Consider the following 15,534-nt stretch of genomic DNA (forward strand, 5'->3'; position numbering starts at 1 on the left):
CCTGCAGACCAGCTGTGGGCTGCCGCTGGCTGGGCGGCTGCTGGCCACCTGGGGTGGGGACTGAGGATGGTGGTGGAAGGAGGCGGGAGAGGAGGGTGTCAGGGAAGCCACCCCTGCCATTTTCTCCAGATCTCGGAGAGGCTGTGCTCTGCAGGAAACCCCGTAACAGAACTGTTATTTCTTTCTACAGGGGGTGGGGCCAGAAGCCCAGGAGGGGTGAGATGGCAGAGGGTTCAGACCTGGAAAAGGACAACTTCTGGTCTTGGGACGTTTGGCAAAGCCTGTGGCCCTTTCAACTTTTCTACTTCCGTCCCCTCTCCACCGCATGTGCAGGTCTCTTCCTCCCCTCCCTTCTCACCTTCCACCTCCACAGCCCTTCCTCTCCTCTCAGGACTCGCCCTTCACTGCTCTGGCCAGACACTGTGCCCCAACCACCCCTCCTGTGCCTCCGACCCCAGCCCTACATTTGGGTGACCAGAGGGCACAGCACCTCTTCTAGCGGCTACAAGCAGCCAGGCCAGTCTTGGGGACATCTGTCCTAGGATGGAGACTCCCAGACGTACGGGCCCCGAGTGCCCACCCTGGCACACAGGACTCGGGCCAGGCTGGGAGGAAATGGGAGGTGCCAGGGCCAGACACCACAAGCCCGGCGAGTCCTGCAGACACTTGGCCGAGACTGATGAGGACCCTGGGGCAGCCTCCAGAGCACCTTTCACCTGAAGGGACCAGCCCTTCTCCCGAGAGCGAGAGCCAGGTTGGCCGCACAGGATGGACACTCTCGCCCAGATACTAAGCAAGCACTTGTCCTGGACTGTCCTTCCTGCAGACCAGGAGGGCCCGAGCTCTCAGCAGCTCCAGGGGCAGCTCAGGAGATGTCAGAGGGGAGAACGTAGCCTCGTCGAGCGCCTGGCCCAGAGCCGTCAGCTAATGAGCACACACAGGGGCCACGCACTGTGCTAAACGCCACCATTTCTGTGCTCGGCCCCAGTGCCCCCTGCTCCCAACAGAACACGCACAAAATATCAATGCAAGACCGGACGTGCCCAAGTGAACGAACAGGCCAGTCGTGGCAGGAGGTGTGACCACTGGTGACCCGGGCATTTTGACCTTCTGGGGGGCGGGGGGGGGGGGCAAAACCATGGAAAATTTTCACCCCCTCTCTCGTCCTCTCCTGTGAGGATCAGGAATGAGGCAGATATTGCCCTGGCCGGTTTAGCTCAGTGGATAGAGCGTCAGCCTGCGGACTGAAGGATCATGGGTTCGATTCCAGGCAAGGGCACGTGCCTCAACTGCAGGCTCAATCCCAGCTCCCATTGGGGCATGTGCGGGAGGCAACCAGTCGATGTGTCTCTCACATCAATGTTTCTCTCTCTGTCTCTCTCCCTCCCTTCCACTCTCTCTAAACATCAATGGAAAAACAGCCTCAGGTGAGGAGTAACAAAAAGAATGAGGCAGAGCAACAGGTGGGCCTGAAGGTGCTCCGTGCATGCTTTCAGAATGAACTTTCAAAAAAGGAAACTGGGGAGCTGGCAGTGAAGGGCTGAGGACTCTTGCTTAAGAAAAGGGCAGTGGTTTCAACATCGGATTCACTTCTCTTTCCTAGACTGACTCAGGAGAAAACAGGTCCCGGGGGGTTCGTGTTATGTTAATAATAGCTCACATGTGCAGAGGGCGTTCCCCCTTTACACAGGACTGCTCATACATTAGCTCATGTGCATGTCATAGTAAGAGATGAGATAAGCTCAGAGATGCCAGGTGCTGGGGATGAAGCAGGTGCTTGATATGTTAGTCCCCTTTCTCCTAGCACAACAGGAAGGAAAGATCTCTACATTTTACACCAGAGGAAACTGAGACCCATGATTCACAAGGAGTCACACAGTTTGTAATTGGCAGCTGGGTCTACATTCCTCTCCTAGCCCCTCGTTTTGGGCTTCTCCCTAACACTCCCATTCTTTCCCATGTGGCGGGGAGAATAGAAAGCTATGGACAAAGGGGGCTGGGTTCACCTCCAAGATCTGCCATTTATTGGCCCCTGCAACGCTAGACAAGTTACATAACCTCTCTGAGTTTGGCTTTCTTCACTTTTAACATGAGGATAATAATACTTCCACCCCAGACAGCTTCTGGGAGAATTTGTAAAATAAGCATCCAACTTCATTTCCCACCCTCCCATCTAAATGACGAGAAGGGAGACATCTCCCTGCCTCTCCTCTCTAACAGACATGAGCCCGTGTCCCAACTCCTTCTACCCAAATACCCAGAAAAATGCACTGGTCGCCGAACGTTATTGGTCCACGTTGTAGAAGAGAAAACTAAAGGTGGGTGGCACGACACCAGAAACCACAGCAAATGGAAGATTCTGGCAAAATCGCTCTGAAACATTTGCAATGTTTTATTGATTTCTTAAAACAACTAACAGTAAGTTACAGTAAGAATAGCAATACCCATTTATTATTAAAAGAGATCCAAGCAACACATAAATGCAGACAAGTGAAAAGTGGGAGTTCTTCCCCCAACCGTCCCAGGGACAATAGCTTTATGTTGTAGGCTGGTTTTCCTGCCTAAACAAACCCTCACGCATACAGAGCCTGGCTTATTTCATTTTACAACAATGGAATCATAAGCATTTTTTTTCTTTTGAAACCTTAACTCCACCTCCCTATTTCCTCTGGGAACTGCCTCTCGGGACCCCCTGCTTCAAGGATGGAGCACGGACGAGGCAATGGAGACACCTGCGTCTGACTGGCTTTGCCATCCTGTGGGCACCCCAGGCTTGCCATCCACCATGCAGGCGTGTCTGTGACTTTGATCGAGAAAGGCCTCTCTACGCTGCACGCACTTCCACGTGGTGGGCCTTCAACTATCCTGTCCAGAGAAGTAGGGCCGATGTCCTCACTTGTGACGCCCCAGGGAAAAAACGGGGGCCAGAAAGGCTCTCCAGTTGGCCAAGGTGACTCCCTGGTCCTAAGAGATCCAGAGAGGACACGGTTCCCCATCCCTGGCCCTGTGCTCCTCTGTACCTGGCTTGCTCAGCGCAGGGAGAACCCAGGCCGAGGGCTTTCAGGAGCAAGGAGACATGGGAATGCGGGCGGCAGGAATGCCACAGCTCCGTCCACTCCTTGCAGACAGCACGCCACTGCAATGTATGCTTTAGGAAGCCTCCTTCACCCCACGCCAGCTACAAATTACCTGTTCTGATCGGTCCTGGCCCATGAGACCCTCTGCTGGGGGGTGTGCCGCCCGGCAGGGTCCCATCCCTTTTCCTGCCTACCCATGGCTACCTGGCTGCCCAGCCCCACCTCACAGCTGTGGGTGGTGGCCAGAGGAACCCAAGTTTCTGCACTGCTCTTAGCAGCTGGTCGCAGGGAGGAAGTTGGCCATAAGGGGAGATGCTTTGCTCTAGTGGGTTCCCTACAGGAACCAGCTACTCCCAGCTCACCACTGCCCTCCCTCACGTAGCCCCGGGCCCTGACAGTGGCTCTTTACCCACAAAGGTGCTCACGGGTCCACTGTCCACTGATTGCTGGACCTGTACAAGGCCTCTCCTCACCCCGCACCTCTGTCTCCCAAAGCCCATCTCCCAACTCACCCCCTCTCGGAGGGCGTGCCATGATCCGCCCGCCCAACACCGGCCGCTCCCCTCCTCCGCATCCCCTCGCTGTCGGTCACTATGTAGGAATTCATCTCCCTGGTGGACACATCACAGAGTGTGAGTCTTTCTCGGACACGGCAGCCACACACACATGGTCTGTGTCTCCAGCCAGGGGTGGGCAAACTTTTTGACTCGAGGGCCACAATGGGTTCGTAAACTGGACCGGAGGGCCGGAACAAAAGCATGGATGGAGTGTTTGTGTGAACTAATATAAATTCAAAGTAAACATCATTACATAAAAGGGTACGGTCTTTTTTTTTTTTTTTTTTTCAGTTTTATTCATTTCAAACGGCCGGATCCGGCCCGCGGGCCGTAGTTTGCCCACGGCTGGGCTGGACCCTGAGAGCCAGGGTGCAGGGGCCATGCCTTCCAGGCCCTTTGTGTCCCCCCAAAGCCCTCGGCGTGGCTCCTCGGCTGGGCTGGGTGGCCGCTCTGCTGGGCAGGAGGGCCCTGGGGACACCTCACCCGCCCGGGAGTCTCAGGTTTGCTGGCTCAGATAAGGCCGAGGCTCCTCTTCCCTGAACGGCCAGCCCTTCTCCAGCACCGGCCCTCACTTTGGCCTCGCGGTGACCTGTGAGGGGACAACGGCCTCTCCCTGAGGGACAGTGTTCCAGGCGGCCTCTAACCCACCCTCTTCCTCTCACAACATCTGCATCTCGAGACAGGGGCCCTGAGGGCCACAGAGCCCCATGAGGATTCCCAGGCGGCTAGTCAAGCCTCCCGGAGCCTGCGAATACCTGAAAGTCACCAGAGGAAACGCGTTTGGGAAAATATTCCACTTCAGAGGCCCCAGTGAAAACGGGTGGGAGCATCACCCAACAGGAGGTCCCCCGACGGCTGACTGAGCCGTGTGCGGGCGGCTCCCTCCCAGGCTCCTGTTCAAGGCCGGACACAGCTCTGGGGCCTTCTCTTCACTGTATTTCTGCTTCTGAACTGTTGGTTCTGTTTCACTAGGAAGCACCAGGGATTGCTCGTGCCACACTTCTTTTTACTCCCAAAAAGCCAGGAGGAATAGCCTCCAGAAACCGAGCTTCCAGGAACCACGATGAAACGGCAAGCTTAAAGGGCCCGCGCTGGGCACCTCGACCTGCCCCGATCCAGTCTGCACACTTGCAGGGTGGGAGTGACTGGCCCCATTCCACAGCAGGAGCCTGAGGCTGCGTAGTCACAAGGCCCCGAGCACCCAGCAACCAGGGTGGCTCCAGCGTGAGACTCCAAACTCAGTGCTCCTTCCCGTATCCCAGGCTCCTCTGGCCAGGAGGGCCGCGGGAGGCCTCGTGGTCATGCCCAAGGTCCTCAGCGACCTTGACCTTGGCACCCACTAATAAGTGTTTCCTGCTGGGGAGAGAGACAGAGCTGTCATACTGACCTGGCTAAAAATACAGGAGGCGCCCCCCTCCAGGGGGACAGAACAGCCCTGGAATGTGGCTCTGCAAGAACAACAGGCTTCATTCTGAGCCTGCATGGCTTGGCCCGGGGCCAGCCTCCAGACTCACAGTCCCAGTGACCCAGGTACCTCCAGACAAAAGGGAAGGGAGGCTCTGAAGTGCAGACAGTTTTCCTTTCACTAGGACACAACCAGACGCTCTCACCGCTCACACTGTAAGTCGCCAATACACAGGGTGGGAGCAGACCTGGCTTCCGCCAGCTACAGTCTCCCTCTCTAACCTTGAGCAAGTCCGTCCAGCTCTGCGTTCCCACCAGTAAACAGCAACAATGAAAACTGCCCTCTTGCCCTCACCTACGCACAGGAGCTCCATGACCCTGGCTGGATTCCTCAGAACACAGGCTTTCCAGAAACCCACGGTGGCCCAGGCAGATCTGTACCCAGGGCCACTGCCCCACTCGGGCGGGACCCTGCTGCCTCCCCTCTGTGACCCGAAAGCTTCACTCCCCTCCAACCGCCCCCCCCACCCATGCCCCTCAGGGGGCCCACAGGTGTGCTCTGGGTGAAACACCACAGTAACATCCAGCATTTGCAACATTCTGTACACTGTCCAAGCGTTTCTACGTCCCTTCTCTCATCTGATAAATGAGCAGGTAGTAAAGCAGGACTCATTTACCCCATCCGACAGGTAAGTAAACTGAGGCACAGAGAGCTTGATGCCCACGGAACAACACTGCTCCAGCTGGAGGGATCCTTCAGAGGGAATGGATTCCAGCCTCCAGGTCTTACAGAAGAGGAAACAGGGGCCCAAGGACCCCAGGAACCCCCTGCTTCAAGTGCAGAGTGCTTCTGTCCAAACTTCTGAGCCACTGCAGAGCATGTCTAGCAAAGCTCTGTCCAACGGGGACATATGCAAGCCACGTGTGTCATGTTAAACGTTCTAGTACCCACATTTTTAAAAAGCATGTGAAATTAATTTTAATAATATTTTATTTAACCCAATATTCAAAATATTATTCCCACGTGTAATCGATATTTTAAAAATTATGAATGAGCTACTTTATCTTTTTGTCATACAAAGTCTTCAGAATCCTGTGTGTATTTTATGTTTAACGGCACACCTCAAGCCAGACTCGCCAAGTGCTCGGCAGCCACACGTGGCTGGCGACTACGGTTCTGGACAGCACTGCTCTCTCATTCCAGTCACATCATCATCCTGGCAGCCTTGGGGGATGGCTTCTCTGGGAGACCACCACAATGTACCTCTTGGGCGTCTCAAGCCCTGGACAACAGTCCTAGTTCTGCACGCATGGCAAGAGCTACCCACTAGTGTCAGAGTGGCCTGCATCCCACCCAGCCCTACTGCGTTCTGGCCACAAGATCATGTCAATTCCACTTCCTGAAGCTTGCCTGCCCCACATGTCTGGTGCAGGAAGAGCCCAGGCCGGGGTGGCTCAGTCGGTTGGGCATTGCCCTGTGCACCGAAAGGTTGCTGGTACAATTCCTGGTCAGGGCACATGCCCGGGTTATGGGCTCGATCCCTGGTAGGGGGTGCAGGAGGCAGCCGATCGATGCTGTGCTCTCACATCAATGTTCCTCTCTCTACAGCTCCCTCGGTCTCTAAAAATCAATTTTTTTAAATCTTAAAAACACAAGATGCAGGAAGAAATACATATATCCAAGCTTGCTGTAAGGACTCAACTAAATAAAGCATGTGAAAATATTCTGTAAATGGAGCAGAACTCTGCAAAGGTGAGATGGTGCCTTCGTTACAACAGTGGCCTGGTTATCCTACTCCACTCACCCCATCCACCCGAGAGGGTCCCGGAAGGCACCCGGGGACATCAGAGAAATAAATCAGATTGAATAAAGGCTGCAAGCCAACCCCAGAGTCAATCTGCACGTCCAGGCAGAGCTGGGAGAGAATGCTAGGAGTGGCACACAGAGAGCATCCGGGCTCTTCTTGCAGGGTGAGCTGTGCCCTCCCTGGAGGTCCTCTTTTAAATGCAAACGAGGATGGGGGGTGGGGGCAAATGGAAAGGGAAAGGGAAAAATTTGAAAACCAGGAAAAATCCCTAACATTTCGCTGTAAGTGACTTTATTGGGCCAATTTCCTTCCCAAGCAGAGGGAGCTGGTGAGATGGGAAGGTGGGGCTGGCAGCCACCAGCCGGTGTGCTGGTGGAGGGGAGGGTGGGGAGGAAGGAGAGATGGGAGTCAGGGCCCCTGGAGGGTCTGCCCCTCCCCAGAGCTCTTTCTCTTCCTAGACCTGTTTCCCTAGCCAGCAAAATGACAGGGCGGGGTTCTGAGCCAGGGGACCTGGTAGTGTTCCTGTCACGACCACTCATGAGCTGTGTGGTCAAGTTGACAAGTCACTCCACCACGTGGGGGCCTCCAGGTCCCCATTTCTAAATGGAGAGGATGCCCTTCCTCCCATTGCTATGCATACACCCAAGAAAAATGAAAGCATATATCCACGCAGAAAACCTGTGTACACAGATATTTGTTCAGAGCCCCAAAGCAGAAGCAACGCAAATGTCCATCAACTGACAAACGCATAAGCAAAATGTGGGATTATTGATACAGCTAAGCATTAGTCAGCAATAAAAAAGAATGGTGTGATGATACTTGCTACAGCGTGGATGAACCTCGAAAACATGCTTAGTGAAAGGAGCCAGATACAAAGGCCACGGAGTGTATGATTCCATTTATGTGAAATGTCCAGAAGAAACAAATCCATTTAAAGAAAGTACATCCGTAGATGCCAGGGGCTGGATGGAGGGAGGAAGGGGGAGTGACTGCTTAATGGATATGGGGTTTCTTTGGGGGCTGATGAAAAGGTTCTGGAATTAGATGGTGGTGATGGCTGCACAATCTTGTACTAGAAACCACTGAATGGTACACTTGAAAATGGTCGATTTTTTGGTGTGTGAATTCTATCTCGATTAAAAAATAAAAGCAGGGGCTGCACTGCCATCTGACTCGGGTCCGAATGCTGGCTGGCTTTTCTGTGAATGATCTGAGTCCTCACCCGAAAGTGGAGATGATGACAGTGCCCACCTCACAGGGCGCTGTGGGGATGTAATGCCTTTAGCATCAACCTGGCAGTAGATGTGACGGGCATTCGGTTGGTTTCAATTGGTGTTGTTATATTAATGATGAAATAAGGCCCATGATAGGGAAAACACAGACCCCAGTAGGCATTCAGTGCGCCCTTCCCTCTGAGGTACCCTCCAGGTCCGGGCGTCTGCGAGCCTGTAATCAGGCTTGCAATCAGATGAACGCGATCCGACATTTTCTGCCTCCTGCAGTAGCGGGCCTCTCCCTCAGCTTCTGTTTGCAAAGGGCTGAGCCGCGGGCTCCACATTTCAGCTTCCCCGGTGGCTGGTGGCTGCGGGGGCACAGCCACCCTCTCCTTTTACGGAAGACAGTCTGGGAGAGGCTGCTGGCTTGAGTTTTCTCTAACAGAGCTGGGCACGCGTAAGGGACTGATAAGCCACCAGCCCTGCCCGGCTCGGATCCACCCAGGAAGAGAGAGGGTGTGTGGCCAAATGCCCACGTGTGTGTTTTAATTCCCAGAAAAGTTTAACCAATTCATGCCAGATCACAAGGGGCCACAGAGAGTCCTCATAAGCCTTTCTCGCATCTACCCCGCTCCTCGGTTCAGTGCAAACATTTCAGCAGCAAACCATTCAGTCAATGGGGCCGGCACTGCTCACAATGAGCACTGTCAACTTCATTCAGCAAGGAGGGCTCTGCTTCTCGATAGGATGCACTAAGAAAGGGCTAATTTTAAACCAAGCTTGAGTGCTATATTGTGAATGGTAATAACTGACAAGAAGCAGCGTCTTTAAAAAAAAACCCAGAGTCTTTAAAAATGTCAAACATCTTTAAAGGTGTGCCTGCACCAAGGGTGGCGTGGAGCAAAAGGAACCCATACAAAGTTCTGACTGTGGTGTGACCATGGAGGATGGCAACTTGGCAAAACCTTGAAAATGAGAAAATGCACACACTCCTCCACCTACCAATTCCAACCCCAGACTCAGCCTGGGGCCTAGAGAAACTTGCACGTGAACTGGAGATGCGCATGACACTATAACTCGAAAATTTAAAAACCCCAAAGCCCATCAGAAGAGTAGATACACTAACTGCACTGTAGTCACACAATGTAAGAGCACACAGCAGCTTAAATCGAGGAAATAGAGCTACGTGGAAAAAAATCCCAGATATAGATTGTTGAGCTAACAAAAGCAAGCTGCAGAAGGATACGTACATACAGCACCATTTACAAAAGGTTAAAATCCCATAAAGTAACACTCTATGCTGCATATAGATACATGATATGTAATAAAAGTATAAAATCATGCATGGAAATGATGAACACCAAGTTCAGGAGCGAGGTCACCTCTGGACGGAGAAATGGATGGAACTGACGATGGGGATACGAGGGGTTTCAGTTGTGCCTGTAACGTAATAATTGTGTTTTATTTCTCAAATGAGGAGCAGATACACGGGTGCCTGTTATGTCAACTTCAGTATTTTTTATGCACCTCAACTGTTTCATAATATAAAATTAACTCCTACGTACACACATTAATACACATTCCAAAGTAAATCATTAAAATCAACAGAGGTGGGTTTTTCTGGAGGAAAGAAGCAGAGGGAGCGAGGATACCCTCTGAATCCCATTCCAGATTTCCTTAAGGCCTTGAGGAAGTCACTCACCGCCTCTGGAGCTCCAGTCCCGTTTCTAAATGGGGGTAAAATCTCTGCCTTCTGGGTGCTGCACACCGGGGAGCTAGCAGGATGCCCTGAGGAGCTGTGAGGGGGAGGGGCTGCCCTGGGACACACGGGGTCAGTGCCTCATTTCCTGACATATAGACACACACACACACGCACGCACACATGTACGTGGTATCTGATAAGACACCCATGGAGTGTTTCGGGAGAGAAAGAAATACTACAATTTGGTAACTAACCATTTGACTCTCCTTTACAAAGTTTCTACGTATAATATTTTCTTTTGTACATCGACAGCCTGGCTTTAAGCAATTCCTAAGCTGGTGATTTCCCACCCAAGATCGGGCCACGGGCTCCTCTCTGCTCTCCTGGCATTCTATGCTTTGCACTCACCATAAGACAGCAAAGAATTATTGATACTCCCTGAGAATAGCGACCACTTTGACCAGGTTCATAGCTGTCCCCCAGCCTAGCACAGTTCTCTGCACATGATAAAGGACTTCACCATTTTCTGCAGAAACCACTGAGTTCCCACGATCAGATGTGATTGTAAAGGTCCTCAAATCAATAAACGGGAGCCAGCAGCCGCCACCACTGCTTCCTGGACGCAGAGGTGTACCTACGGCCGCCTCCTCAGCCAGCCTCTCCCCGGGGCCTCCTCAGGCACGCTCAGAGCCCACTCCAGCGGCTAATTCTGTCAGGCAGGAATCCCTGACGGCAGACACACACAGGGAGTCGGGACTAGTCGTGCCAAACCAGTCCTTTTAGGAGAAAGCTGCCCAGGCCTTCTCCAGCGAACAGCAGGCGTGTGGGAGGACAGCACAGCTTGGCCAGATGTGAAAGTCCCTCCTATCTACCCACTTTCCAAGTTTATTCCCTCACGACAGCCCCAAATTACCAAACCAAATCAAGTGTTGGGGCTTCTCTCGGAGGAGAACTCCTAGGCACATCCAAGGTACAGAGGACAGGGACTGCGCAATGAATGTTCGCCAAGAAGTGAGAGGCCCTTCCTGGATATGTGTATGACGCCAAACCAAAAGGTGCAGGAGTCATTTTTCATCATTTTCTAACACTCATCCCTCTCACCCCAGAACAAGAAGGGACATATTTTTAATGCTTGCTTTTGTAGCTGGGACACATGGGTTTCTGCGTAAATAGCCCTTTAACTGCTAAGCACACTCTCCCCCACCCTCCTTGGCCAAGCACTCTGAAGACTCCTGGGTCCTGGCCTTTGGGACGAATCACACTGGCAAATGGGGATTACTTAGGTCAGGGGGATCCCACCCAGAGAAAATCCACTGGCGTTTGCTCACCATTCTGACAAACCTGGAGAAAAGAAAGTCGCATTTCTTTAAAGGCCAAGTTCCTGACCTTGCTGAACAACTCTTCCTTTCCTAAACAAGCAGAGGACTATGCGATACTTCACCCTCCTGCAGGTTCCTAATGGCTAAATCGAGTGGGAGACACTGGTGAGATGAGAGGCATGTTAACAGTTACTTGGAGGTCAAAGGACCCAGCCTCTGGCTGCAGATTAGCAGATGTCTGGGGTTCTGATGAATGGAATCTTTCACACGCACACCTGTGCCTCCTAAAAGCACTAGAAGAGAGAAAGGAAATTATGTTTTTTGCTTAGTTCTGCCTCATGCCGGGACACTCTTTGCACTGGGCTCTATTAATCAATAATATGCAGACACAGTCTGGAAAATGGGGCTCCATGGCAGGAAGCCAGGCATTAGGCCTATTTCAAACCAGGACAGATTTATGAAGTTGAATTACTGACATGTCTCAGAGGGAGAGAAATAATACCCTTGTCATGATCACTTCTGTGTCTGGAGCATCCCAGTAAGCCTTCGCTGGTGTCACCCCCACCTTCCCTCCACCTACACCTAGGCCAGAGGGCAAGAAAATGGAAAGGGGTTCATAGCTGGTGCCATGCTATCTGCAGAGCCCCAAAGGCCACCCACAGCTGAAGGGCTGAATCATCATGGCTGCCCACCACTGTTCTACGTCCCCGTCAGGTCGCAGACAAAGCCCAGGGTGAGGCTTGGAGTCCTTCACCCTCACCTGGCTCTCCCTGCAATCGTGTGGGTAGGAAGGGCTGGCCTCTAATAAGGTGACTAGGCCATCAGAACAAGTGTGCTCAGGAGGCCCAAGCAGGCAGCTTCCGGGGACCACACCCACCATGGCCCTCCCACTCAGCCCATGATGCAGGCCAAGGTGATCGATCCCCTGGCAGGAAACCACACTCCCACCATAGGAAGCAGCCTAAGAAGCCATCGGTGCAAGAAGGATATGTTTTGAAGACTCTCCTTGACCAATAATATTATCTGGTAGAAGCTTTGGCCTCAAGACTGTCCTCCAGCAACGTTCTGAGGCCAGAGGAGGGCAGGGAGGGGATGTCAGACTCCCAATCTCAGAGGAGGAGGGATGTGAGCATCAATCGATTCACAAGTCTCATACTCAGATGTCTACAGGAGCCTGGGGGATAGCGGGGCCACACTAGATGCTGTGTGCCTGATAAAACAGGTCCCACTGAGTGCAGTCCTAACTCAACCCAACTCAGCCCTGGAGGCCACAATTGGTGGTGATGGTGGGTGTGGACGCTGTTGGCTTACAAGGTCATGAGTCCCCACCCCAGTTGGTCTGCCTGCTGTCTTGAGCCACAGAGGGTACCATGTGCAGGGAGAGAGCAGTGAACTCATCCAGGCCTTACATTCCCACCGTGAAATCGAATATCACTTCAGAGTCACTGTCACTCACAGCCATGAGGGACCGTGGCAGAGTCCCAGGACTGTGTCCTACCTGCCCCACTCTGATCCCCACTCAGCACTGATCCAGGGTCCAGGCAGCATCCCCAAGACCTTGGTCTCAGCTCCTCCCCCTCAGCTAATTTCTCAGAGGAGGCTGGTCAAGTTCCCTGTGAAGGAAGGGGAGACCTGGGTCCCACCCAGGCTCTGCCTGTCACTCACTGTGACCTTGATGAGGTCACCCTCATCGGGCCTGTTTCCTATGGTGCCAGAGGAAGGGGTTGTCTTAGGTGGTGGATAGAAAGAAACGGAACATCCTGTGACTGATAGAGCAGAAAATCCAGGCCTGTGGCTCACGCCTCTCACCTGTGGCTAGCACGCCCCTCGTTTGAACTTTAAAGGGAGGCTGACTTTGCTAGTCCATCCCAGCTTTTCCTGGCAAGAATGTCACCCACTCAGGGTGTGAGTGGGTCAGGAGGCTGTGCTAGGCCTGGCACTAATAAAATGGGCCTTTCCCTACAGCCTGAACTGTTCCTTAAGAACGTGGTGGCAAAGCTGGCAGAAGGGAGCAGCGTAAGAAGCTCCCGCCCTCGGAAGCAGCACCGTGAAGATCTGCCAGCGGACAGTATTTTATATGGTAAAGGCAGCAACATCTGGGAGACGCAACCATGTGCAAGTGCACACGTGTCAAGCATACTCGTCAAAGCCTCCATCCAACTCAATAGCCCAGTCTCTTATTTGTGCTCCCGGGACTGGCTGGAAATTACAGCTTTAAGAGAGCTGTCACGTAGAGGAATAAAAAATTCCATTCAGACATGCCAATCCAGTCCTGAGGCCTATGAGCAAAGTTTCCGGTGGCTTCCTCTGCGTTCCAGGAAGCCAGGCGGGTCACTCCGTCCTCAGATTAAGCAGCAGCGGCAACAGCTGAGAGAGCCGGGGTGACAGCTTCTAGGAGCGCCCGATGCCCTCCGCCCCCCTCCGCCGGAACCCGAAATATGGGATGTCTGGCCTCCAGTCAGCACCCGGGCCTGCTGTGCGCTCACCTCCCCAGCATCTCTGTGATCACGCCTCCGCCCACGGCGCTCAGTCCCTTGCCAACAGGCCACCTCCCTGCACAGCCCGTGGCCCCATCTGACATCCACAGTCCGTTTCAAGGACACTGCAGCAAGCAGCCCAGTCACCGGGGTCTTCCCTCCAGACCCCACCACCACCGCGCGCGCGCGCGCACACACACACACACACACACACACACACACACACACACAATCCCTGGGAGAACCAAAGGGCGAAGCCTTTCCCCGCCGCCTACAGCCCGGACAGCGCTGGCCTGGGGCAGGCCGGGCGCAGGAGGATGGAGGCTGCGGCGGAAAGCGGATGCCGGAACGCACCGCGCGGCAGAGCGCGGGGCGGCGGTGCGGGCGGGGCTCACCTTCTTGACTTGGTCATCCTTCAGCTCGGTGAAGTAATAGGCCAGGAGCTGCGCGGCGATCATGCTGGCGGTCGGGGGCGCGGGGAGCCAGGCGTGGGGCCAGGTCGGTCCTCCGCAGCCTGGGGAGCAGTGGTCCTCCGGCTGCTGCTCGGCGGCTCCTCCTCCCGCTCCCGCGGCTCCTCCCCCTCGGCCCGGGCGCGGCCGCGGCTCGCGCGCTCCCGGTCTCCGCGCTCCCGTCCCCGGGAGGGTGACCGCCGCCCGCAGTCCCACCTCCTCGGAGCCCATTGGCTGCCGTGCGCCTCTGCAGCGCCGCGCGGCGGCGTCCGGACCTGGGCGGGGGCGCGGGGGAGGGCCAGGCGGCCACTCCCTCCTGCGCCGGAAAGGAGGCGGGCGGCGCCGCGAGATCCCCCCGGGCTGGCATCGCTCTGCACGTCCCCCACGTCGGAGCGTTAGGCCCTTCCCGGCGCTGCCCGTCACGCGTGGTGGCACCGTGGCCGTGCGGGGCGGGGCGTGGGGAAGGCATCACCCGGCTCTGCCCGCACGAGTGGCGGGAGAGGGCTGGCTGCGAGACGGGGCGGTCCCCGTTCTCGGAATGGGGGCTCCCCCGGGAGTTCCGCGTCTGGGGAGGCGGGGGGCTGGCAGAAGCAGGCGCAGAGCGCGCAGGGCCTTTGCCGGCGGAAGCTGAGCCCCCGGCTTCGCCGTCCTCGCACGCGGTCCCGGCGCCCGCCGACCTCGTGGCCCCAGGGCCAAGCGCGGAGCTCCCCCCCCCCCCCCCCCGGTCCCCACGCCCAGTGCATCACGCGGTACCGCCCGCCCGCCCGGCCTCGGCGCCTCCGGCTAGCCCGGCCTGGTCTCCGGCTGCTGGGTTTGTGTGCTAACCCCAGGACGGCTGACCACTCGCTCTCCCCTGAATCACCGGTTCTGTCCCCGAGGGTGCACGCCTGCTGGGCGGGACTTGGGCCGCAGGTCCCGGCCTGACCCCAGCCGCCAGGCCTCCACTTCCTCTTAGGCTCCCTGGCTCTTTCGCGGGGCGGGGATTCTAGGCTCCCCTCCTAGCTGCCACCTTTTCTACTTCCCCAGAGGAAGTTAGCCAGCTTCAAACGGGGGCGGGGAGATGCGGAATCAGGCGTTTATGCCGCTGCTAGGACGGATGGCCATCTTCCCACCCGTAGGTTAATTCTTCCCGTGTGCCAGACACCACCAGGATCTTCGCTGCGTTAGGAGGTGACATGTAATGAGCTCAAATATTACCCTGATGCAGCAGATTAGAAATGTGAGGCTCAGGGAGGCCATGTCTCTTGTGGGACTTGATACAAGCAGGAAGTTGCAGATCCAGGCTTAGACCTCGGGTCTGTTTTCAGGCCGGTGCTCACCCTTGGGATTTGCAGCCCTCCCGGTTGTAGTAGCTCTCCGCCTAAATAGGCCACAATCCTGGGACCAAGGCTGCACCATGTGCTGCCCTGAGATGGCTAGAGGTGGCTAGACGGCACCCCTACCTCTACCCCAGCCTTGGGTCCTGAGGGCCCCTGGCCAAGCCTAGGAAAGGTGACGTGGGAATCGGGAGATGGCTTAGATCCAGGA

The 15,534-nt window shown here is 55.0% G+C and overlaps 1 protein-coding gene across 1 annotated transcript in view; it reads right to left on the reverse strand.

Annotated features, from left to right (window-relative positions):
* The window catches only part of HK1 (hexokinase 1), a 62,253-nt gene extending 48,082 nt beyond the window's left edge, over positions 1–14,171 (reverse strand). Inside the window, exon 1 of the mRNA XM_059662504.1 lies at positions 13,954–14,171. Coding sequence (XP_059518487.1) covers positions 13,954–14,016 — 63 coding nt within the window. The 5' untranslated portion in view covers positions 14,017–14,171. The remainder of the gene's footprint in view (positions 1–13,953) is intronic.
* Positions 14,172–15,534: the final 1,363 nt, after the last annotated feature.

Source organism: Myotis daubentonii, chromosome 13 (genome assembly GCF_963259705.1).
Source record: "Myotis daubentonii chromosome 13, mMyoDau2.1, whole genome shotgun sequence".
In the NCBI taxonomy this organism is placed as follows: Eukaryota; Metazoa; Chordata; class Mammalia; order Chiroptera; family Vespertilionidae; genus Myotis; species Myotis daubentonii.